We start from the raw sequence: 27,332 nt of genomic DNA on the forward strand, positions 1-27,332 counted from the left end.
AATATGACTGAAATTTGAATTGCATTGATGAAACCTGAAGCTAATTCCAACTAAAAATGAGATGCAGATGTTTAATAGTAAGGGTAATTAACTATCGGAAGAGGTCCAGAATTGATTTTAAAAAAAGTTGATTAAATAAAGGTAGACGTTTTATTTAAATGGAAAATTTTGATTTAAATAATTTTATTTCAATTAAATATAGCTTTACTTCTTAGATAAATAAACCTGTTTAAATTTAAATTTGACAATATGCATTAAGGCCTACATGTATTGTAGCATATTAAGTAATTAAGTTGAATACCAAATGTTAAGCAGCTCATATTTGCTGCCAACTTTTAGAACAAGTCAACCCACTGAACTAGAGGAAGCTACTGACCAAGCACCTAAAATCAGAGTTGGTTTGAGTGCCAAACCAGTTTTTTTGGTCAATGGAAGCCTCTTTTACAGGTGCAGAAAATATTTTCCTTATGCCAGTTAGGTTCAATGACTGTTTTGTTTCAGATTAAGAGTCCAGCTGGGAGTTGAAAAAAGCAGGAAACCTTGTTTTCCTCTTTCCATTCTTGAATAAAATACAAGTTTGAAGATGAGATCTACTTGTTCTACATTCTTGACTTGCATGATGACTTGGAAACATTCGCTTCAGTCCAGCAGCTCCTATAATACTTTTTTCTTTTATTTAACTCAGTTAGGTTTTAATGCAAAGTTAGTTTTGATAGTTTCTTGTATATCCAGAACATTTATTTAATACAAACAATTAAAACAGTTTTCTTTTGCATTTTAATTAATATATATTTCCATTCAAATGGAGCTTGATACAAATCACAAGTTAAAAAAATAATAATTTCTTAAATAAAATGTATAATTCACCATTTTCTAACATAATAAAAATGTAAACATTGAAAGTCAGGTATACTATAAATAAATACAGATAATGTAATGTATACTCCTGATTTGCAAAAAAGTTCCACATTTAGTGTTAAAGCAATATTTAGCTAAAAATAACCATAGTGTAATTGTTACCACCAATGAAACTGTTTTTCCTTACAAAAATAATTAAAAATACAAATGCTCATTTAAGTCTTGATTAAAGTCAGTGATTTAATTTTGCTTTGCTTTAAGTCAGTCCACTCTGGAACAAACTTTGCAAGGCCTGTGGTGCATTCACCATGGCATTTATGCATTTTCCAAGATTGCATCAAGACATGTATTAGCATGTTATTAGTGTTCTTTTTCCCCAAGCTTTCCCAGGAGAGAGCTGTGTGAGAAATACTGTGTAAGACTGCTTCTGCATCTATGTGTGTGTCTGTCTGTGTTTGAGAAGGAGCGTTTTAAATATATGGAAAAAATACAAAATAAGAAATGTCTGGTGTAGTTTGTCAGTGGTACAGGAATTGAAACTACTGAGATGAAATGTATCAGCACTAGATTAAAACTCAGGTTATTATTTGAGGATTTCAGTAATTGATCCAGAGGCTAGGGTTCTATTATAGGAGTGGTTATGTGAGGTTTTGTGGCCTGCAATGTGCAGAAGTTCACAATGGGTTATTGTAATGGTCCCTTCTGACCTTAAAGTCAAAGAGTCTGTGGCTTAGAGATCACCATAGTAACTAAAGGTGGCCTGTGAAAAGAAAGAGAAAAAATATTTATTTGTGCTACTTTGGGATTGAGGCCCCTATGTGTTGTCATTTCAAACCTACATTGTGCAGTAGAGTTATGCAATACTCCCAGTTTTTTTAGATAATTTGGAGAGAATGAGATCAGATGAATACCCGGATGCTGCAAATTTATGTATGCATGCTACATAACTGAATAGTGAAAAGTGAGGAGGCTTAATCATGGTGGAGTCAGATTTTGCATTTTAAATAAGGAACAGCTTGATTTTTGTATTAGTTTTAAATCCACAAGAAAATGGGAGAAGAAATCCAGAACTCTCTGTAATTTTATTTCTTCAAGATTTTGGGATAACCTTTCTGTATAAATAGATAGGTGTAGCTTTTGATGATGAGAGGAAATCTTTCTTTTCTCTTTTTTATTTTTATTTTTGGGAAGGGACAGAAGTTCTCTAATCTCTAAAATGGTTTAACAGTACTGTCCCACTTCCCAAAGTTCTGAAAACAAATCCAGAAATATTTGAGGTATGCTCCAGTGATGTGGTCCATATGAGCAGCAAGATTCTTCAGCTAGCACATTGGGATCTAATACCACTCCCCCTCCCCGCCCCATACCCTGGCACACACACCAAAAACAAGAGTGAGGATTTGACCTACTGAAATTTTCTTTTGAAGATTTTTAGTTTGTCTTTTAACGTTACAGAATTTTATTTTTTTTCTGCCTGAAAACTATAGTTAAGAAGTTACTACTTATTGAAATTCTGCAGGCAGTTAAGAGATCCACTTATAGGGAGGATCGGAAAGGCTTAACTGTTGTCTATAATTTTTCTAAAATATTGATTTCTGAATTTCAAATGCTGAATGTAAAGTACTTTGATAAATCCTATTTTAATTGTGTTTCAATCCAAGTGTGACCCTTAGTTGCTGATCTTACTGGACATTTGATTGGAATGATTCTTTTTATTACAGACATGTAAATATGCTTTTTTTCCCTAGAATCAACGAATCCCATCTGACATGGTATTTCTCAGAACTTCAGAGAAAACTGGTATGTTTAGATATTTTGATTTTACTAGTTATATTGGAGCTTTGTGTGTGCAGTGAATTTGTTTGTTTGTTTGGTATTATGGTCATAAAGAACAATGATAAAAGATGAACTTTTATCTCGTTTATCTGAACTAATACAGTATACAGGCATCATTTATGAACCATAACTAATATGAACAGATCAGGAATCCATATTGTGAGCTACAGTGAAGGAGGACTTCAAAGTAGGCTTGTGCTCTCTCTCTCTCATGCACACGCACACCCCCCATTTATATCTATCGCTCAAATACTTAATCCAGATATTGAAGCCAAGGTAGACTGAGACTATGTTGTGTATTTGAATTAAAGATACAAATAACTCTTTGGGAGAATGACATTATGCATAAGGTATACATTTTTATACAGGCTTGAACCTCCCTAATCTGGCACCCTCAGGACCTGACTGGTGCCAAACTAGGAAATTTGCCAAATCATGGAAGATCAATACTGTCTAGTAGCATTATAAACACTCCCACTGCTTATGGGCTCTTAACAGACATTTGGGGTAAATTAGAGCAAAATAACAGCACAAAAGTCTGAGAGCCAGGACTAGTAGCTGTAAACAAACTTTGGGGGACCACATAAAACAGCCGCACCCTTGATCACTGGATGTACAAATAATTAAAACCATGCCAGACCTCTGATGTTGCCAGACGAGTGTGGCAGGCTGTAGAAAGGTTCAAACTGTACCACCTTTCATCTTTATGTATTGGAAATAAAAATAAGTATAATTGCATTTTTTAATAAATCATTGCCACTTCACTGATATAATTGCATTCTATTCAATTTGTAAGAATAACATTGATTCCGACGGTTCAAAAGTCAATTTTAAGAATTATATGTGAAGACTTAAGAAGGCTGCTAAAAGCTGGGAACAGTTATACAGTTTTAACCTCTCTCATCTGGCATTCTGGGGACCTGACTGGTGCCAGATGAGAGAATTTGCTGGACTAAAGAGGTCAGTATTTTCTAACACATTACTAATGCTGCCACTGCTTTAAGGGTTCTTACAGCTAAATAACAGCACAGAACACTGAGAGCCAGGACTGGTGACTGTAAATGATCTTTATGGGACCACAGGAATCTTGACCATACCCATAAGTGATCATCCAGCTAACTAAAATCATGCCGGATTACGGAGTTTGCCGAATGAGAGGGTTCTGAAATAGAGAGGTTCAGCCTGTACTACATAGCACTTACAGTATAGGCTGTCTTATAGCTGGTGTTCACAAATTTTTTCTTTGTCCCCACCGCCACCACTACTATACAAATTCCACAAAACCCCTGTGCCACAACAGTTTTCTGCATATGCAAACCAGGGCCAGTGTTATGTGGTGGCAATTTGTCAGGGGGCCCTGCATAGTTAAGTTGCTTAGGCTTTTGCTTTAGGCCCAGGGAACAGCACTCAGGGACCTAGACTTCAGCCCGTGGTTTGGCTTTGGCTTTCTGTCATGGACCCCAGCTGCACATGCTTGCAGGACCTCATGAAACCTGCTCATGGTCCTGAACGGGGGGCCTAGGACTCTTGTTTGAGATCCAGGCTCTTATACTATGCTAACATTAATCTATTGTAATTGGAGCTGCGTGAGAACTGCCATCTCTACTTTGTGGGCAGCTCCATGATTTACAAATTGATTTTGCTCCAAATCAGAATAAAAAGAGAATTTCTAAACTTGATGAAATCAGAAGTTGTGAGTCTATAAGTGGTCCACATGAGCTTCAGAACTCACGCCGGAACTGCATGTTACCTGAGTTATGGAAGGTAGCAGTAGAGAAAAAGACACTTCTGTACAAATGTTTCCTAAATTCTTCCATCAATATGAAGATGAGCAAACTATCTGTGTGTTCTCCTGTAGACGTCTGGTTTACTGGTACGTTGACTTCAGCCACCAATGCATTCAGTGAAGGTGAAATATCTGCCCCTCCCCCTGTCGGATAACTTATACCTTCTTGGAATCTAAACATTTTTAAATGGGTTTGAAACCATTTTGTGCTGGTAGCTACAAGCCCCCTTTTTACTTTCCCAGTAAAACAGTGGTTTGGTAGCAATTAGATTGTTGACAAGGCTGGGAAATTCTAATTTTTATGGCAGGGTCGTCTACAAAGAAAAGGTAACGTTGAGAACTCATCCCAAGGTCTGCTCAGAATAGCTACTGATTTATGTCTTAATTGGGTGATTCATCTCTCTGTAGGCAGCTATGCTTCTAGCTACACAGAACTAAACTATTCAGAGTACACCCCAGATTATTTTAGGTTATGGAGAAAAGATGAATCATAGAATCATAGAACACTGGAACTGGAAGGGACCTTGCGAGGTCATCGAGTCCAGTCCCCTGCACTCACAAGAGGACCAAGCATGATCTAGACCATCCCCAATGGAAGTCTATGTAATCTGCTCTTAAATATTGCCAGTGATGGAGATTCTACAACCTCCCTAAGCAATTAATTCCAGTGTTTAACCACCATAAAAGTCAGGACATTTTTCCTAATGTCCAACTTAAACATCCCTTGTTGCAGTTTAGGCCCCTTGTCTCCTTGTCCTCTGAGGATAGGATGAGCTAATTTTCCTCTCTCCTCCTTGTAACCCTCTTTTAGGCACTTGAAAACTGCTACCATGTCCCCTCTTAGTCTTCTCTTTTCTAAACTAAACAAGCCCAATTATTTCAGTCTTCCCTCATAACTCATGTTCTCTAGATCTTTACGTATTCTTGTTGCTCTTCTCTGGATCTTTTCTAGTTTCTCCACATCTTTCTTGAAATATGGTGCCCAGAACTGGACACAATACTCCAACTGAGGTCTAATCAGTGCTGAGTAGAGCATAAGAATGACTTCCCAATGCGCTCAACACTCCTGTTAATGCATCCCAGAATCATGTTTGCTGTTTTGTTTTTTCTTAACAGCATCACACTGTTACCTGATATTTAGCTTGTGGTCCATTATAACCCCTAAATACCTTTTCCCCAGTGCTTCTTCCTAGACAGTCGTTTCCCATTTTGTATGAATGAAGCTGATTGTTCTTTCCTAAGTGGAGTTCTTTGCATGTGTCCTTATTAAACTTGATCCTGTTTTACCTCAGACCATTTCTCCAGTTTTACCGGATCATTTGAATTCTGACCCTATCCTCCAAAGCAGTTCCAACCCCTCCCAGCTTGGTATCATCTGCAGACTGAATAAGCGTACTCTCTATGCCAATATCTAAATTGTTGATGAAGATATTGAATAAAACCGGTCTCAAAGCAGATCCCTGTGGAACCCCAATTGTTATGCCCTTTCAGCATGACATTTAACCATTAATAACCACTTCGTGAGAACAGTTATCCAGCCAGTTATGCACCCATCTTGTAGTATCCCCATCTAAGTTATATTTGTGTAGCTTATTGATAAGTAGGTCATGTGAGAACATATCACATGCCTTATGAAAGTCTAGGTATACCACATCATTGCTTCTCCCTTATCCACAAGAATTGTTATACTGTCAAAAAAGCTATCAGATTGGTCTGGCACAATTTGTTCTTCACACATCCATGCTGGCTGTTACCTATTAACTTATTTTCTTCCAGATGTTTGCAGATGAATTCCTTAATTACTTGCTCCATTATCTTTCTGGGCATAGAAGTTAAACTAACTGTTCTGTAGTTTCCTGGGTTGTTCTTTCCCCTTTTTATAGAAGGACACTATATTCACCCTTTTCCAGTCTTCTGGAATCTGTCCAGACTTCCAGGACGTTTCAAAGATGATAGCTAAATATTCTGATACCTTCTCTGGTACCTCTGACTCCTGGACTATTTCTAGGATGCAGACATCTAATTTTTCGAAGTAATTTTTAACTTGTTCTTTTTTATTTTATCCTCTAAAAACATCTGCCATCTTCTACCCAGAGACTTTTTAAATTGGTTAGTAACTGCTTTTGACTATGAATTATCCAAATTTAGATCATCCAGAGTTATAGCTCACTCCACCAGGGCTCAAGCAGCCTTGACAGCTTCTTTGAGAATTGTGCCCATCATAGGGTAGCTGTGTGAAGTTCAATACATAACTTCATGCAGCATTATTCCACACTAGAAGCATCATGGTCTGATGATCATGTTGGCAGGGCTGGCTTAGTGTTTAGACTACTTGCACACAGCTACATAAGACCAGACAGCTGCTTGTGGGTCACCATCAGAGGGAATGTATATGGACAAGAACTCAGAAGAAATAGTTCTTTACAGTAGTTTTGCTTCTTCAAGATGTGTTGTCTGTAAACATTTGATGACCCATCCACTTTCCCCATTACTATAGAGTTTGAAAAACCCTGTATTCAGTATCAGTGAAGGAAATGAGGAGCCATTGTGGTCTCCTTACCCTGAGGCCATGCAGAGCATATGTGCCCCAATGAATAGAGCTGAAGAAAAGAATCTGAACTCAGCTGCACAGATTGTACATACATAGTGGAATGTGCAGGGACAATACTTCTCAAAGAACCACAGTTGCTGGTAAAATAAGTAAACATTTATTTCTTTTCTTGTATTCCAGTCACCAGGGTACTTTCCCCTCTCCTAAATGTTAGTTGAGAGCCCTTTCAAGAGGGAAAGCAATTAACATCCATGTCACTGATCAATATTCCTCAGCTTTCGTGAACCCACACAATATGCAGTTTTGACAAACCCAGTCTTTTAATGCAATATGGTAAAACAGTAAACTCACATGCAACTTCTGCAGTCAAGGAAGAACAGGTGGAAGTGATCATTTTGTTTGTAGGTTGTTTACTAATGAAGTGTTCAGTCTAGTACCAACACAAGTGAGTTAAATAAAAACTCCAATCAATTTCTTTAACGGGGGTAGGGTGGAAAAAACTTAACTTTGATTTTAGGAATTTTTTGCTAACTTCATTTGGAAATAAGGTTTTTTGTGAACATGCCAAAGATAAACCAGTTATATTGATGTTGCATTTAAAAAAAACAAAAACAAAAAACTGAATGTCAAGCATATGGCAGTAATTGCTTTTTGAATAAGGAATAAACACTCACAAATCTATAATTGGTTTTCCTGCATGTTGGTGTTTTGAATGATGGTTTAATTTATTGTTGGCACTTTAAATACTTTGTTAAAATATTTTAGCTGTAACATACTTTGATGTTTTGTATGCAACTCATGTTCTGTACTAAGACACAGTTTACTTTTTATAGCTTTGTAGCAGTTAGAAACCATAGTTAAAAAGTTGGTAGACTCTGGTAGCTCCTCAAAAATCTTTTTTGGGCTAAATTGTTGATTTGTTTCATCCTCCCTCTCTCTCTCATTCTCTCTCCGTCTCCATGGGCTTATCTACACTACCACCTTCCTTCAAAGGAAGGATGGTAATTAGGGTGTTGGGAGTTTACTAATGAAGTGCTGTCATGCATAGGCAGCACTTCATTAAGCAAATTCCCTCCACCCTCCCCCCGGCAACTCCGAAGTTTTTAAACTTTGAAGTACTGGCATGCGTCTCGCCGCAGCGCATCCGCCGGTACTTCGAAGTTCTGGGGCAACTTCAAAGTCCCCTTATTCCCCTGAGGAGTAAGGGGACTTCGAAGTTGCCCCGGCACTTTGAAGTACCAGTGGGTGCGCCACAGCTAGATGCGTGCCGGTACTTCGAAGTTTAAAACTTTGAAGTTGCTACTGGGGGTGGAGGGGAATTTGCTTAATGAAGTGCTGCCTATGCATGGCAGCACTTCATTAGTAAATTACCATCCTTCCTTTGAAGGAAGGTGGTAGTGTAGACAAGCCCCGTGTGTGTGTGTATATTTGTTGGAGGCAAACAATGCCCCTTATGTTTAAGAAATTATTATTATTACTGAGCATAACTTACAAAATAGAATCTAAAAGTATCCTTCTTTTTCAGAAATATGATGTCTTTGTAGAGATGGGTAACAGTAGAGGGTGCATTCCCCCAGTCCCCTTTCCAAATAAAGCCTAGGAAATCCAGCTTCTTAGGATACTTTTTAGTTTTATAGTCTAGGAATCTCATTTTAAGTATAATAAATTAATATCTGCTTTTATTTAAGTTTAGCAACATATATGTCTATGGATGATTTTTGCATGCCTAGAACTGTGTTTTCAAAATGAATTAAAGAACACTTCATCTGATTTCTGATACCTAAGTCCTTCCCTGCCCGAAAACAAACAAACACCACATGGGTTTTCTCTGTTCACTTTATGTTTGACCATTTTTAAAGTTGTTTCTCTTCTCCCTGGTAACTGCAGGAAGACCAGATACTTGGTTTCGACTCTAGACTTGGGACTGTTTCACAGGAAGAGCAGTCTACATTTTTTTTGCATTCAAACCTGAATAGATTGCATGCTCCAGTTGTCCTTTTGTAGCAGATATTTTCAAACAATGTTTTTTTTTTAATTTTTAACTGAAATTTGCTAATTACATTAAGAATTGATATTAAGGTTTCTGAGGAAAGTTTGTAGGGCAAAACCATATTACTACACACAACATGTCACAGACGGCAGACAGGAACGGGAAACAAAACAGCAAGAACTGTCTCCAGTTCTTGACCTTTCACAAAGCAGTCTTCTGAAGGCAACTGTGCAGGCAAGGTCCCAGCTGGTGGCAAGGCTCCTGCCCCCACTGGTGTTGTAGGACTGATGAACATTCTAAAGGGAAGTTCAACCCTCAGCCAACACACAAGTACGGTCTGAGCACATGAAACACAGCTGTAGGAAAGCTTCCTTCATTTGAAACTAGGCTAGGTTCTCAAGGTTTGGAAATAGGGAAAGTTATTTCTCAATGCCTTTTCTTTCCAAACCATGGAACTTCTCCTCTCACAGCTTGCAGGAATCGGCAAGGAAAATTTTAAGTGCCCTGATGAATTTGTCTTTAACACAGGTCAAAATTGTGAAGGCCTACCAACCACCAGTGCATAGTTTTCATGTGGAAAAAAAGAGAAGTGCCAAATAAAGCCTGTACCAACAATTCTCACCTCTATGGAGAGTTCTGGACAAATTCCAGTGTCTTTGAAAGATAGCAGAAAAGTGTCTGAAATGTCAAGTATCCGCACTTCGCTATGCTAAAATTGTTGATTTATCTGTTGGGAAAGCAGAACTCTATAAGTGTACATTACTGGACTCACTTTCATATTAAGATCCTGCAAAAATTTCTGCTTCACGTCCAGTCTTGGATAGCAATATACCATAGGATAAATCATGGTCCCAGAGCCTGCAATAACTTTTGAGTGAACCAAAAAAATTTTAGCAGTTACTCAAATTCCAGAGAGAACAGTCAGCACAAATGTGTATCAGTCTGCACGTGAAGAGCACATATGCTGTCCACTGAGACTCAGAGGGTGTTGTAAAAGGAAAACGCAGAGGACTGTAATCAATCTAGAGCTACAAACCATCAGGCTAGTTGCCTTTAGTCCCAGTAGCTGAATCTTAGGAAAAACTTTCTGGTTCTACAAGTGCCTGTTCACACTGATTCCAATCAGCTGTGTGCTTGCCACATGCACGGATGTGAGAAGCTTTTTCCTTTAGCATCCCCCATCAAGTTGGCTTAGAGGCCCCCTAAAATGGCACCTCTATGGCAGTGTATATATGACCCTGCCAATCTGCCCCTCCTCTTCAATTTCTTCTAACCATCCATGACAATGTCGGAACTGTGTTCACTTGTTCACGAGTGCGCTCTTAGTTTTCGCAATTTCAGTTGTAAGAGTTTGTGTTGTAGTAATAATTTTAATAATAATTGTTAGTAGTTCTGGTTGGCTTCCTGCATCATTTTGTCCCCTCAGATGTCCAGGGCTGTAGGGTATGCCACAAACTGAAGGCTTCAATGCTTGAGGTTACTTGCCAAAATCCTGTGCCAAATGCCGACTCTCATAACTTGTGTTAGGTTCTTGGGGGAAGCCCATCAATCAGAACAACACTGCAGGATTTGCAAGATTTTCAAGCTTCATACAAAAAAGGGGCTTCTGCCTAATGCAGCTATTGATGGAAGCTTCACTCTGACCTATGAATCAGACCTACTGGACCCGAGGTCTTTGATGTGGAGCAGTTCACCATCAGTACAGGAATGGTTGCTGAGTAAGGACTCTGGCAGTAGACAGTCCTAGCACTAAAAACCTCCAGCACCACTCTGTCTTCTGTGTCACTTAAGTGCCAAAGTACCAATACTATCCATTGGCAGATTGCAGCCTTCAGTCCTCCAGCCACCAGGGGAATGGAGCAGAAGTACTATGTACCCTCTAAGGGATGTGAGTTCCTCTTGCATCCATACCCCTGCTTGCTTGTGGTTATGGAGGGAAATGAAAAAGGGCAAAAAGGTCAACTGGTACCAAGGTTAAGGAGACCAGCCACGTGGACCTTGGGTTTTGGACAGAGTTGGCTGCAAATGACTTTCTCCATTTGGAACCAATTCCCTTTGCACATAAATATTGACTGAACATCACATTTTGGAAAACAAAGGGACGTGGTTCTTAAAGGAAAGTTTCATCTGTAAACTCATGCCTGTCCAAGGAGAAAGGATACCACAATGCAGACCTATGTGAACAGCCAGAAACAGTCTACACTAGCAAGTTTTTTCAAAAAAGCTGGGGCTCTTTCAAAAAGTCCCATGGCGTGTCTGCATACAAAATGTGGTCTTTTGACGTTAAATCAGAATAACTCTGCACTATTTCCAGAGGCCCTCTTCCGCTCCAAGATGAGGACAAGCGCCTTTTTCTGAAAGATTTTTTGGAAACAAAGTGTGTAGATGCCCCAGGGACACTTTTTTCAAAAGAGCAGTCCTCCATGGCACCAGATTTTTCTATCAATGGCGTTTCCTGGCCCCTTCTTTCAAAAGAGTGTCCAGGGTGTCCCCGCTGTCTCTTGAAAGAGCAGATCTGCTTTTTTGTGTGTGGTCAAGATCTTTTGAAAGAAGTTTTTTCGGTGGAGTTCTTTCAAAAGAACTTTTTTCTAGGGACTGCAGCAGGGTAGACTTAGCCATAGTGTTTTATTTTACCTCAACACAGTCATTTGCAACAGCAGGATGTGGGATGGATGCCATAGGGGAAGAGATTAATTAGACTGAGACTTTTCAGGTTGCAAGAGAAATAATGGGGGTGGGAGGGATATGATAGAATTTTTATAAAATCATCACTGGTGTAGAGAAAGTGAATTAAGAAGTTATTTATTCCTCACCATAACACAAGAACTAGGGGTCACTAAATTAGATTCATAGTAAGTTTACAGCAAGCAAATGGAAGTATTTTTGCATATAACTCATAGTCATCCTCTGGAACTCTTCGCTAGTGGATGTTGTGAAGTCCAGGACAGTAACAGGCTCAAAAAAAAGAGCTAAATAAATTTGGGGAGGATAGATCCATGAATGGCTATTAACCGAGGGGGCAGAGATGCTGTTCCTACCCTCCTTTGCTGGAAGTCTGGAATGGGCAACTGGTAATGGATCTCTCGATGATTACCTCTGGGGCACCTAGCATTGGTCACTGTCAGAAGACAGGATACTAGGCTGGATGGCCCTTTGGTCTGACCCAGTATTGCCATTTTTACGTTTTTTCTGTCCATCAATACAGTAACAAGAAAGCTGATACCTCTATGGCCATGATGTCCAATACAGTCACCACTTGCCACATATGGCAAGTGGGTACTGTGGTGTGGCGATTTGGCTCTGTAGCAACATGCAGCTCATGGAGCCTTTAAATGCAGCTTCTCTTAGAGCTGCATGCAAGTTCTGCCTGCCCTCACACATACATGCCCCAACCCTGGTAGGAGAGGTGCATGGCTTCTCCAGCCTCAGCCGTGGAGGTGGTCCCAGCAGCTCCTCTGGGCCTAGCTGCTCTGGTGGCTCCAGTGACACTGGCCCCAGCAGAAGTGGTTCTTGTGAGTCCCTGGCTTTTATTTGTTTGCGGGGGGGGGGCCTGGGGGAGCCTGTTGGGGAGGGCTGTGGAAAATACAGAAAGATGCCAACCACAAGTGTGGCGATTTTTCAGTTCCCATTGGACACCACTGCTCTATGAGGTCTGTTGATATGGAGGAGCAGTGGAGTTCTTGAGGGGGACATGCAAATACAGCTGCTACATACCTGTTCTCTCCCACTCACCATAAATATAACTGCACATAGTGCTTCCTCAGCATTCTGGTGTGAGGCTTCTGTGAGAGATCTCCCCAGCTCAAATGTAATATTCCCTTAAGATGTATTTGTGTAGCAGATGGGGAGGGTCTTCTCACCATGGGTAGATGGACGCATGCTAGTTCTGCTCAACTTGGTGTGCTAAAAGTAGTAGAGTGGCTATGGTGGCCTGGAGGGCTGTTTGGGCTAGCTGTAAGAGTTAATATCTAATGGGTCAGAATTTTCTTGGGTGGCTCACTCGAACTGCCAACCATGCCATTGGAGCTATATTAGTATTTTTAACACACTGGCAGAACTAGTCTGTGTACCCAGGCTGGGAAGAACCCTCCTACCTGCTACATAAACATACCCTTACTATTAAGTTCTTTTTCCCCCGCCTCTGAATCCACATCTAGATCCATGCCACCAGCTGGCAAGGTAGGGAATAGTACCCATCACTCCCATGTTTAGGTCTTCACTGAAGCCTTTTGGCTGGGAACGTAGAACGTAGTTTTTCACTGCTCAACCGTCGGAAGTCTCTGAAGATGTAATGCCTAATTCTCGGTTTCCTAAAGTTTGTAAAATTGAATTGCATCCAAAACGTTAAAAAGGTCATTCATGTTGCTAGTTGATTAATTTTGTCTTTGTATTAGTACTACAGATGTGTTTTTTTCAAGTTACTGATACATCATACTAAAATTATGAATGTAGTATAGTAGTATTTGTGAAGCTGAGATATTTGTGGCAATTGCTTAAACATTTTTAGTGAGTATTCCATTTTCCTGGGTAAAAACTACCAACTATACAGGTGTTTGTGTTTATGCAAAAATACAAGCGAGAGACTGTGGACATTAACATGCTATGTCAGGAAACCAGAAATTCACTACTAGTAAATAATCATTTAGTACAGGTGATAAATAGTAATAATAATAATAATAATATTTTCTGCGCAATTAAGAATATAATTAACTCAAGACCAAAATGTATTTTCTTTTTTGCACAAAGGTTTAGTTTGTAACATTGAATTTTTGAAATAAAACTAGTATGTTTTTGGAATTCAGTCATGTAACTTCCATGTCACCTATTATTTTGTAAAACAGACTACTAGAGAATAATAAGGCTATAATAGTTACTTTTTTCACACGTTCCGGAATTTGCTATTATGTCTGGAAATGATGCATTATAAAACCTACCTGTCTTGAAATAAAAAAGCTTTGGAAATGTATTGCTACAGAGAATGACAAATGACTAGAGTGAAGTTTGCGCATACGGCCAGATAAACTTTTATCTTTAGGGCATGAGTGACTGCCAACAATCTGTCCAACCTACTTTAATCTGTTCCCATACCTCAGTTCCTATTCCAGGTTTAACAATTGATTTAGCTCAGTCTAGAAATGTTTTGACGTCTCTCTTAAACCACTGAATTGCATTGATTTTATGTGACCAGCCATTGTTTTAAGCAATATGAAATTCTTAGTAAGTTTAATTATGGCATAGAAGAAAGAAACTCAACCATAATAGAAAGTAATCTCTTGTACTACTACTAAATAGCTAGTACATAAGGAATACCCTATTAAAAATCTGAGCAGATTACCTAATCCCTAATTTGTTAGTTTCCTTTTTGTGTGCAGCTGTGTAGACCAGTAGATTGAGTTTGAGATGTTTCTATCCACCATTAAATGGAAAAGTTTTTTTTAAATGAATTGCTATTAATATGTTAACTATTTCTATATTTCATCAAATAAACAGAAGGCCACTAGTGCCATGTTTTATGTATAGGCTCTACAGTTTGTGCTGTTGTATGCTAAATTATAATTAATTTAAAAAATCAATACTACTGTATCCATGTAACATTAATGTTAACAGGCAGGTTCTTTTTGCTTCTGGAATTGGGAATCCACATAGAAATGAATGCATTACCATAAAAATTACAAAAAACCTTAGCATTTCGTAGTTTCACCTTCAGTAACTGTATGTATACTAAGCGAGTTGTCCCCAAAATTCTAAAAGTTGGGGTTCCATGTCCCCCCGTGGGAGATGCTACAATGCACAATCCTGGGGGCCATATTTAAAGTTCTGTTTTTTCTCTCTTTGAAACCAATAACAAAGATTCCATGTAATTCAGTGCTTTTTGCTCAAAGTATGGGAGTAGCTAATTGGCAAAATTGAGCGTGTATGACTACCTGATCAGAGTGTAGACTTCAAATGTGCAAAAACTACTTGTATGCCTAAGTGGAAATTAGTATTTTGAAGGTAATTGCTGATTATTTTTTTGGTGTGCATGTTTGTAAACACATTCTATACAAAAATGGATAACCTCAGATACAGCACAGTGTAATTTGTTACAAGTTTATCTTATTTTTTTTACATTTCTAAAAAAAAAAAAATCCTCTTCTGACTTCTTTCCCTTTGACTTTTTTTTTTTTTGTGGGGTGGGGTGCCTTTCATCATAGTTGCTAGAATTTTTAAAAAAAAACTTTTAAGACTTTCAGTGCTTTAGAATTATTTGTTTACAATCCAAGTTTACAGTAAACAATTTATCCAGGAATGGTTCAGTCAATAGCGTATCTGGATGATAAGATAAAATACAGTACTGTGAATTATATGCATTGTGCAAATTACAAGTAGTTTTAAAGATGGAGCAGATCCTGTGAACGTTCAGTGTGATGATTTTCAGGAATGTCAAAATGGGTCTTCAGAATGAGCCAGCCAAAAACATGTATTTTGATAGGGAAAAGAAAACGTATTTAAACTGTTCTGCTGTGTTCAGGTGTGTTTGATTGGGATGTTCTGGAGGGACAATTGAAAAATAAAATCATTTCATTTCCAGGTCACTGATTCAAATTTGACTGAAATTTTCAGGTGTTGCAGAAACATTCAACAGATGCCGGGGCTAGGAGACCATTAGTGATTTGAGTTGATTTCCTATTCCACATAATAACAAAAATATCTAAATTTCAGCATTGGGAGGGACCAGAGACTGAACATTGTGGTTGATAGAAACACTTACTTAGGTACAGACCTTCCAGGTTAGGATTGAGGTGCATTTGTGGTACTGAATGTGAAAAATTATAGAGCCAGAGCCCTTGTGGTTTCTGATAACTTCAGTCTTCAGGTCCGTCAATTTACAGTAGAGGTTGAACCTCTCTAGTCCAGTACTGAACCAGAGCATTTACCGAATCACAGGAGGTCAGTATTGTTTAACAGCATTAGCAACACTTCCACATTTTACTGCGCTCTTAGAAGACATTTGGGGTAAATTAGAGCTAAATAATACCACAGAGCACTGAGAGCCAGGACTGATGAATCTAAAGAAACTTTATGGGATGGCAGGAAACTTGGCCACACCCAATATAAGTGGACATCCAACTGAGTAAAATCATGCTGGACCACAAATATTGCCAGACCAGAGAGTGCCAGACTTCTGAGGTTCAACCTGTAGTACTAAGTAAATTTTGGGAAAAGAAAGAACCAAAAAGGTAAATAAATGTTTTATATTGCTAAAAGTGTTCTTATACATCATAAAGTAGTTATAGCTATTCTGAGAGAAAGTGTATAAGCCCTGGCTCCAGCAGTTAGGATTGTTTTGAATCAAGAACTCATGTGAATTTCCACATCACACAGTAGCACAAACATTGAGTCTGAGGGTGTGTCTATACTTGCAGGGGGGTGGGGGAGAAGGGTGTTGACATGTCATGATCGATCTGCTGGAGTTTGATTGTGCCGTGTCAGTGGATTTTTCACTTTTTCCCTAAAAATTACCTCCTACTCAATTTTTTTGTCTTTTTATTTAGACTGCTGTAAGATACCAGTGATGCAGTATCTTGAAAAAAAAAAAAAAAAAAAAAGACCTTTTCTTTGATCTATTAACTGAAGTTGGTGGTCTAAATTATTATTCTAAATTCAAGCCCATTCTTCTGGGACACTGCCTACCCAGATGTGTTTCCCTCATGTCCTATATAGACATTTATTTGTCTAAAATACTGGATTTGAATTTAAATTTCTACATGGAACAGTAATGAATAACTTGGAAGAAGTAGTTTCATTGGTGAATGAATCAGCTTCTAAACAATATTAGAAATTTGCTTTTCTGGTTAACAGTGCAGCCATAGGTATTTTGTGGCTTTCCCATTCATCAAAACTTTGATTAGTTATGTGGAGTAAAATGTGGATTATTTGAATGGATGTAATTTACAAAGGGAAAGTAACTACATTTCTCTCATTCTATCCCAAAAGCAAAAGGGTAGAATGTAATCCCACAATGGCCAGGAAACCTTTAACGTGCTGCAATGGTCTTAATCAGAACTGGAGGGAGGGCTTAAAAGGAAAGGGTTGAGTTGCAGGAGGACTGGGATGGAGACCACTTCTCTTTCCAGCTCCCAGTACCTAAGAGAGGCCTGAATGTCTACAGCCTAGGAAATCTTCAGAGTCTGCTGCATGTAAGAATCTCCCTGAGGGTCATGTAGGCCTGACGCAGAGCAATTGTTTGAATTGTCATTGGTGACTTAACTACCTGTATAGACATTTGGAGTAAGTAAATTTCCCCTTTCTGTCCAACATAGTTGATTTGTCAGTTTTCATTTCACTTTTTTCTTTTATATTCTCATTGTCCCAGTTTACTGTCATCTGAATTTCCAAATCTGAAGAAGTGGGTCTGTCCCACAACAGCTCATCACTGAATAAATCATTTTGTTAGTCTTTAAAGTGCTACATGGCTGCTTTTTTACTTGTGTGGAGTAAGGGCTTAACTACAAAGCACATTAGAAGGCTGTGACTTGTGCTGCACTCTGACATTATGCGAACACTGCCAAGGTGAACTAAAATGTCTCTAGTTCATTTTCTCTTGTTCGACGTGTTACTGCTATAATATGATTGCCTACAGGACTATGTTCATGTGAATTATGTACCTTTTAGGGTTCTCCAGCAGGACAGTTAACCCTGTTTTGCTTATAGATGGAAAAGATTAGATGAACTTTGCCCCTCGGTCTGAGTTCAAGCTGCTGGCCCAAGTCTGTCTACCTGTGCTGGGAGGCGTGATCTCAGCTACAGTACAGACAGATGCAACTTTATAAATAGAGGTGGTTGAGACATGGGCTTCAGTGAAACCAGGATTTTACCCCAGTGATTAACATCATCTTCTTGTTCATCAGTGCTTTTGTTAGTGAGAGAGCTTTTGTAGGTTTTTTGTTTCTTTAATTTTCTTACCTTCACCTATTTGCCAGCTCCATTTATTTTCACCCAGTGGTTCATTACTTAACTACGTGTTTAGCAGCATCTTTCATGTTAGACATCAGATATCTATTGAAAGCAACCGTAGTGGTCATTCCTCTGCCTCCTTTTGTTGTCCCATTTTCATTAAGAATGATGCTGAAAGCTGAGTAAGAGCTATAGTGGAAATCCCCACCTGTCATTTTCTGCCCATCCTAAGAGCTCAAATAATTTCACTGAGTTCTCCATGCTCTTTTAGAGTAGAGCAATGTGGAAAAAACTGGATCTAAGTGCCATGGAGTATAATTTCTGATGCTTTCTAGCCCTTTCCATAATGTATGCATATTTTGCTGAATTTCGTGAAACTACAGTTTACCAGCTACGGGAGGGAAAAGGGCCCTGTATGTTTTCTATATTGTTAAAAAGTTATTTAACCAAGGACCTTTTCTTCCTACTTTTCCAGGCACCCGCGTAAACCTGATTTTTCTTTTCCTACCAATGTAGTGTCTGTTTCAACCTACATTTCTCTCTCTCTGTGCCAATAGTGTTATGTAGTGTTCCAGATCTCTCTGACTCCACAATTTGTCTGGCTTCCAAGTTGCTAACTTTCCACTTCATTGCAAAAATCTTGGATGCTAAATTATTTCTGAGGGCCTGAAATTGAGAAGGTAATTTTTCGATATCAGCTGTAGTGTCCCATTGATTTAATTCATTATTATCTGTTTGGCTTTTTGTGACAGCTATGCTTTTACTGTCATAGAAGCCTCCTTAAGCAGCAACCTTAGACTTTTTTGGGGGATATCAATATTCAGTCTTCTGGCATGCAGTGCTGTGGCTTTTCTGGGCAAGGTTTAGCTGTCTCTGTCGACCACCCATGCATTTATTCTGCAGTCCACTCAGCTGAGATATCAGCAATCTACTTGGTCATCTCTCTTTAAAGATATGATATGAGCCTTTATTATTGAAAGCAAGGCTGCAATGTGTTGTGCACGTTGAGTGGAAGGTGAGAGGTGAGGTAGTTAATTCCTGTTAATCAAAGGACTGTCTCTTGAGAATGGGGAGGAGTGCTGGGTGGGTGGATGGAGAGGGTGTGCAGGAGTGCTGTGTGGGCTGAGTAGGTTGGTGTAGGGGGAGGCCTAATTAACTGGGGCCACTGGGCATGGGCAAATCTGCCACTAATCCCATGGAAAGTACCAATCAGATAAGGCACAGAAGCACGTAACAGCCGCAGAAAAGGCTGGACACTGTTTTACACCTACATGAAAAAGCACCTATGTGAAATTGTGTTTTGCAGGAGGACTAGGCTAAGCAGGGAAAAGGGGACTAAGGGATAATGCCTTCTCCTTGTAAGCCATAGAAATTCCAGTACCCATATTTTTAGTACTAAATAGTGCTGATTGAAATACTTTTTACACAACAGATTTTCCTCAGAAAATGTAGTTCTGCCAAAATTAGTGTTTCATAGGAACTCCTCTATTTCAGCGAAATTTTCAGTGGAAAAGTGTCAATGAATTGTTTTGACTTTTTCTTCATTTCGGTAATGGCAGCATCCATTTCGCTGTTATAATATAATGGCATCACAAACACTGAGCACTAGGGGCCATTGTGTGGCCTGTACAAAAAAGTATGCAGCCCTTTTTAGGACTAGAGAGCTACAGAATGGCTTGCTGCAGTGGCTCCATTCCTTGGCAGTATGACGATACTGGCCCATTCCCCCACCCACTGACCAGAAGAGTGGGAAGGCTACTTAGGTTAGTGCATCAGTGCAGGAAAAATTCAGAACTTCTTGACATTTAGGAATAAAATTGCTGCCTAATTAAATCATATCCAGTGTTTCCTGTTCTTCCTCCAGTGTAGAGAGACAAAAATAAAAGTTGATTAATGTATTGGAACCTCTTTTAGAATTTGTTATGCAAAAATTTAGAAATTGTACCTTTTTTATTCTGCTTCAGGTTGTTTCAAAATTTATTTTCAATCTCCTGCAGTATGGAAATTCTGTTTTCCAACCAACTATAGTACTAAGGCTGCATCTACACTATGTGATAAAATTGAAATTCAAGGTGTTAGCTCAATATTAAAATGTGACTGCCATCATAGTTAACAACATTATCTTGACTTATTGAGCCATACCACCAGTTACAAAATATCGATATTACGGGATGGGTATAGCATCAAATTCTAATTTAAAATCTCAAATCAAGGCTAGTGTGGCAGTACCATGTCCTTAATTTGAATTTATTAGCCTCTAGAAATGTCCTGTATGTATCCCACAAAGCTACACAGTGACCCTGCAAATATGGCTACTTCATTGTGCGCTGTTCTCAGGTGTGCAGGATGAAGGTCAAAGTAAGCCTGTGAAGTTTTGATTGAATTTGGATTAGGATTTAAATTGGAATTTACCAGTCCAGCCCTGCAAATATAAAGGGCGCCCATTATGAAAAAATCCCTTTGTCCATTCTATCTCAGCGCATCGGTAGCCATCACACTGCATAGGTAGCAGTTATCGGTAGCCCTCTAGTGCAATCATGAGCACTCAGGGTAGTGATCTGCCTAGCACTTCTCAGGCTCACAGAAATGTCCCAGCTTGGACCCACTGGGAGATTCTGCATCTTATTGCTATTTGGGGAGACCAACTGGCGATGAAGAGACTTCGGGTGACCAAGAGAAATGCAGCAATCTATGAGCAGATGTTGCATGAGATGACCACCTGAGGTTAATCATGGGACTCTATGCAATGCTGAGTGAAGGTGAAAGAAATCCAGCAGCTCTATCAAAAAAAAAAAAAAAAAAAAGTCCGGGAAGCCAACCGGTTGTCCGGGTGGCTGTTATCAACAGCTACACATGCTTAAGGGGAGCGACCCCACCATGGAGCCCAGTCTGAATTACAACACTTGTGGAGCCCTGGCATGGAGTTTGAGGTGAGCCTGCAGGAGCAGGGTGGCCTGGAGGAAGAGGGCAACGAAGAGGAGGAAGGGGTAAGGAGCAGGGGACACAGTTGTGTCAGACAGCCCGGGGTTTTTTCCCCTCCATGTAGGGCCCCTCCACACCAGTTCATGAGCCCCCTGGAGCAAGCGGTTCCCGTGAGTATTTATTCCACATGCTAGAAGCGAGTTGGGGGAGTGAGTATAGACATAGGGTTGTGTATAGGTACAGGTTTGATAGCTATGGTTCTGTGTCCCTCAGAACAGCGTGTTAATGTTTCTTGGGATGGAGCGCTTCTCCTTTTTGGAGATCTCCTCAAAGGCCTCATCCAGACACTCTTTTTTATATTTTTTTTCATGAGGTTCTTGGGCAGGCCTGACATATTGCAGCTTCCACGATAGCACACCTTGCCATGCCAGGTAACCAGATAGTGATCTAGTGTCATGGTGCCACACAGCATTTTAACAAATTTTCCAGGCTTTTGGCTACACAGCAGGAGTATCTGTTTGTTCTTCATATCTGTTAGTTTTTGGAGGGTGATGTCGTCTTTGGCAACCTGCAGAAGCATGGGAATTGGTATCAAACTGGGCTGTTGAAGGAGGGCTGAAGGCACAGCTGCACACTGGTAGTCCCTGGTCTGTTGTAGACACGCAGCTGAGGGAACCGAGTGGTTGGGGGAGAGCTGAAGGAACAGCTGCCCACCACATGCGTTCTGCTTACTGCAACTTAACCCTTTCCCACCAAATAAAAGCATTCATTCATTAAGGCATGGTATGATTTATTGGCATCATGTCAGAGAAATACATTTGTAGCTTGTGCGTTACAGATCCTTCATAAATCTATTTTTTAAAGTGTCCCTTATTGCTTCTGCCTCAGTTTGGCTATTGGTTGATGGTTGCGCAGGTGGTTGCGCGTAAGCCCTGCCTATGGCCTCAGCTTTGGAATTCCAGATTGATGGAAAAGTCTCTCACCTGGATTTACATATGGTATGCAAAATAGCTCACACTGTAATCACAGTGAGGACATTACCTTTAGAAAGGTCCAAACGTATCAGTGAACATCTGAACCTCACTTTTAAATGTACAAAGGCGCATTCTACCACCATTCTGCACCTGCTGAGTCTGTGATTAAAGTTTTCATTGCTGGGGTTCAGGGCTCCTGTGTAGGCTTTCATAAGGCAGGGGAGCTCAGGCTCGCCTAATATAACAATTGGCATCTCCACATCGCCAATCTTGATTTTTCCAGTCAGGGAAAAAGGTCCTGTCCAAGAGCTTTTGATAGTCCAGAATGTCAGAACATGCACACATTGTGAACCCTCCCTGACCAGCCAACATTGATGTTGGTGAAATGACCTTTGTGATCTATCAACTCCTGCATCACTATGGAGAAGTACCCCTTTTGGTTTATATACTCTGAGGCCAGGTAGGCTGGGGCCATGGTGCAGATGTGCATGCCATCTGTTGCCCCACCGCAGTTAGGAAACCCCATGGCAGCAAAGCCGTCCGCTTTTGCCTGTACATCTCCCAGGGTCACAGTCTTCCTGAGGAGATGCTGACAGATTGCATGGGCCACCTCCATTACCATGGACTGCACTGTAGATCTGCCCGCCCCAAACTGATTTGTCACTGGCTGGTAACTGTTGGGCATTGCAAATTTCCACCGTCTGATTGCCACTTGCTTCTGAACCATTAGAGCCAGCCTCATTTTTGTGTTGCTGCACTTCAGGGCGGGTACCAGCACATCACAAAACTCCATAAAAGTGGACTTGCACATGCAGAAGTCCTGCACCCATTGCTTGTCATCCCAGGTCTCCAAAATTATGATCCCACCAGTTCATTCTGATCTCACAAGTCCAAAACCGCTGCTCACTGTCAGCAATGCATTTGTGGAAGCCATCATCCTCTTTATCATCACCAGCAGCACTATTATGATAGCCAATCAATACTGAGCTTTTTAATTGAAGGAAAAATTTGTGCAACAGCCACTGTGGTTGCTGAAATGACCTGTGCTATGAGTTGGGAGTATGTGGGGATGCATGCTTGTGCTAGAATGCCGCAGCAGGAAATGGTGTAATCTTCAGTTCATTTTTTGCATGGTTCTTGATGCTGTAAATTCTGGGACAGTGCTTTTCATTCTGGGATTCAAACAGAAAACACCCACAGGCAACCGGGGTTAAGACACTGTGGGATAAGTACTCACAATGCACTGCTCATGCTGTTGGACTTGCATGGGGCAGTGGGGATGCGGAGACTCATCATGGAAAATGGTGCGTTGAATTTCGCGACACTTTGTTTAACCTCAATATTATGAATTCAAATTATCAAATTTATGTCATAGTGTAAATGAAGCCTAAGTAATATGAAAAAATTCTTTAACACAAAATTTCCTGAAATTTGAGTCTTGGCTGCAGATCAGGGAGCAGGGTGGTGGCACAAATGAAGGGCTATGAACAGACTTTTCAATTGTTTTTTCCAGTCTGTTTTTGCAGAATTATAGAACTGGAAGGAATTTTGAGAGGTCATAAAGTCCAGTTCCATGGTCTCATGGCAGGACCAAGCACCATCTAGACCATCCCTGACAGGAGTTTGTGTACCTGCTCTTAAGAATCTCCAATGATGGAGATTCCACCGCCTCCCATTTTTTTTCAGTGCTTTAACCAGCCTGATGGGAAGCTTTTCCTAATGTCCAACCTAAATCTCTCTTGCTGCAATTTGTCCGTTATGACTTTTCCAATCAAAGGTTAAAGAATTTTTTTTCCTCCTCTTCATGACACTGTTATGTCCCCTTTCAATCTTTTCTTCTCTTTCAGTCTGCACTTGTGTCATGTTTCTAGACCTTTGTATTTGGCGCAGAAAAAAAACTCGAAAGTATGCAGTGTCACAGTTTCAGTAATACCTGCTTGATTTTGCAAATAACCAGAAACGATAACTCTGAAGTATGAACTGCCTCATTCATTTTAGTCAATGTAACTTGGGGGTCAGTAATGGTGCTTTAAAAGTCAATATTCATTATATCATTGCTCATTAAAGTGTATAAGAAGTTATCAATCAAGATCTATTTTAATACTTCCCAAAGTGTATAAAGAAGCCAGGGGTGGGTCTGGGCATACAAGACACAAATTAAAATGGTTTTGAGCTTTAACAACATATAATAGGGTTTCAGAGCTGGCATGGAAAGGTTTCATTTTCCTGGAGGATAGGGTGAGGGCGGGGGACTGAAATTTTAAAAACTAAGGAAACTGTTCCAGCTTTGTTCTGTGGAAGGTGAACAGGAGAGTGGGGGCTCTTGAATGGAGCTTTGCTGCAGATGGAGGAATTAGAGCCCAGGCTGCAAGTAGAGGAAATGGCCTACCTGTTTGTCAGGGATAGTTCAAGAGCTATTAGATCTCTCTTGTTACGTTTGAGGGCCATACCCTCCACTGCCCTGGAGAAGCCACCCTGCACTTTGGTTTTCTTTCCAGTCTTGCCTTTCTGCTGCTACAGTTCATGAACGATGAAGATTAAGTGGTCACATTGTCTGATATGTGTCACAGCTGAGCAGTCCAAATTCAGGATAGATTATAGGAAATTAGGCAGACCCACTCCCAAAATGGTAGTTTATTCTATCAGTAGAGGTCCCCAAGCCAATAAAAGTGAGCTCCTGACTGCCACTCCCATGAAGTAAAAAGAGTCCCCTATAGGCAGGCCAGCACCTATCTATCACTTGGATAACTGGGCTGCTGTTATGTAAGAATATTAAAACCAACAACATTGCCTATAAGGCTTTCCTAATTCCAAAGAATTATTCATAGGACCCAGGTCAAAATATATTTCAGATATTACCTAAAAAGCACGCTGGTAGTTACTAAAGGATTGGCTAACAACTAAATGCTTATTAATACAATAAAAAACAGCATTAGTAAGAGGTTAAAATTAATCATGTACATTAAAATTTGTAATTAGGATAATAGCAGTGACATTAAACCTGCTAGCCTGCAGTACGTCTCTCTGGATCACCTGAGAAGATTGGGAGTAGTAAGTCTTTTGTTCAAAACTTCCCTTCGTAAGAAATTTTAGTTCAGAATTGTGGAGCAGGCATGAAGACAAAGAATGATGATGTAGTCTGCAATTTACATCTTAGTCCAGATGCATGTACTCTGCTGAGTCACAAGGCATTTCATTGCCTACATGCTGGCTGAAGAAACCTTGGGAAGAGTCCCTGAAAGAGCTAATTATTCTTATTAGGCCATCAGCCAGACTCACTAACTTCCCCAAAGGTCAGTACTGGGACCCATCCTTTTCAACATACTCATAAATAATCTGGAGGAAGGGTGATCAGTATGGTGACAAAGTTTGCAGCTGATACAGAATTGCTCAAGATAGTTAGGTCCATGGGAGACTGTGAAGAAATTCAAAGGATCTCACAAAACTGGGCAACTGGACAACAAAATGGCAGGTTAAATTTAATGTTGATAAATACCAAGTAATGCACATTGGAAAACTTAATCCCAACTATAATATAAAATGATTGTGACTAAATTAGCTGGTATCACTCGAGAGATCTTGGGGTTGTTGTCGATAATTCTCTGAAAACATCCACTGTGTCTCCAGTGTGAGTAAAATAGCACCCAGAATGTTGAGAATCATTAAAAAAAAGTGATATGTAAAAAGAAAATATTATATTGACTCATTATATATCCCTGGCATGCACACATTTTGAGCACCATGCACAGATCTCATCTCAAAAAAGCAATATTGGAATTGGAAGGAGTTCAGAAAAGGAGAACAAAAATGATCAGAGATATGGAATATCACTTTCGTGTGGATACACTAATAAGACTAGGACTTTTCAACTTGAAAAAGAGAAGACTAGGTGGGGAATATGGATCAAGGCGCTTAAATCATGACTGTTGTGGAGAAAGGGAATAAGGAAAAGTTATTTACTCCTTCTCATAACACAAGACATAGGGGTCACCAGATGAAATTAACAGGTAGCAGATGTAAAGCAAACAGAAATATTTCTTCATACGATAGTCAACCTGTGGCCACTCCCTGCCATAGGATGTTGTGCAAGCTAAGATTTTAATGGGGCTCAAAAAGGCCTAGACAAATTTCACAGAGTCTAGTCCATAGCTATTAGCCAGGACAGGCATGTATGGTGTGCCCAGTCTCTCTTTGCCAGGGCTGGAAATGGGAAACAGCTTGATGATTACCTGTTCTGTTAATTTCCTTTGAAGCACTTGGTATAGGCCACTGTCATAAAGCAAAATAGTGGGCTAGATGGACCTTTAGTCTGACCCCGTATGGCCATTGTTGTATTGTTATATAATTTTAATTTCAGTTTTGATTTTGTTTTACCTCTGAATAGTTGAGCACTTTGAATTCTTGCTACTTGTGGTCTAATATTTGAATTTTATAGACTACTTTAGATATTTGGCTATGCTAGTGTTTTGCATGAAAACAGGCATGAGTGTAGCTATCTTCTTCCATCTGTTTCCTGAACATATTAGGCCATATTCTCCACTCAGTTACATAGTTTTATAACATATACAATTTCTCCATTGATTTTTAGAAGAGTCACACTGGTAGAACGTGGCTATAATTAGGTGGAAAATCATTGCCTCTTCAGCATTTGCAAGCCTGCAGTCTAGGGAGTCAGAACAAGATACCCCTGTAAAAGAGAAATGTAAAAATGTTCACTAAAGTGTTAAAGCCCTATGAACATTTATGAACCATTATGCCCTCTTATAGTTTGCCTTTAGGTGCCCTCTCTGTTCACATTACAATGCTAGCAGCAGCATCTCATGTGGATTGTGGATTTGAAAACAGTTCACACGTTTTCTGTAGTTAATGTAACATTACTTGAGCATCTGATGAATCAATGAGCAGCTGATGAAGTGAGTCTGTGCTCATGAAAGCTCATGCTCAAAACTTTTCTGTTAGTCTATAAGGTGCCACAGGACCCTTCGTTGCAACTACTTGTTTGATACCCTCGAAAGGTGAAATCTCAACTACATATATGTAAAAATTCCTCTAGCACTTTTCAAATTAACCAGTTATGTGAAATTTGTTTAAGTGGTCATAGCATCGATGCATCTTCTCTTGAATAAATGCCTGTTATTGAGGTATATTGGAAAGAGGAGGCATTCCAAGCCAGATACAATTAAAAGGGGGAGAATGGATATTTTGTAACTGCATATTTGTAACCTTTTTCTTATACATGTTATCTACTTGAATATTCTCCTTTTCATTACAAAATTATTTAAAGCAAGTAGTCACAGTTTTGGGAACCAAGTTAGGCATATAAACATTTCTTTCTCTCGCAGCAGTCAGTGCATGAATAAAACATGCTTTTAATAAAATAAAAATTCGTGAAACCTAGTGAGTTAATAAGAAATCCTAATATATATGCAGTGCAATCAAGTTGGATTAAAAACATCTATGTACTTGTCAATAAGGAAT

The 27,332-nt window shown here is 39.6% G+C and overlaps 1 protein-coding gene across 7 annotated transcripts in view; it reads left to right on the forward strand.

Moving 5' to 3' along the window:
• The window catches only part of ATP9B (ATPase phospholipid transporting 9B (putative)), a 332,144-nt gene that overhangs the window by 97,448 nt on the left and 207,364 nt on the right, over positions 1-27,332 (forward strand). For all 7 annotated transcript variants that reach the window (XM_074987543.1, XM_074987544.1, XM_074987549.1 and 4 more), the window contains exon 7: positions 2,607-2,658. In XM_074987543.1, coding sequence (XP_074843644.1) covers positions 2,607-2,658 — 52 coding nt within the window. The remainder of the gene's footprint in view (positions 1-2,606; positions 2,659-27,332) is intronic.

This window comes from Carettochelys insculpta, chromosome 2, assembly GCF_033958435.1.
Source record: "Carettochelys insculpta isolate YL-2023 chromosome 2, ASM3395843v1, whole genome shotgun sequence".
Taxonomy (NCBI): Eukaryota; Metazoa; Chordata; order Testudines; family Carettochelyidae; genus Carettochelys; species Carettochelys insculpta.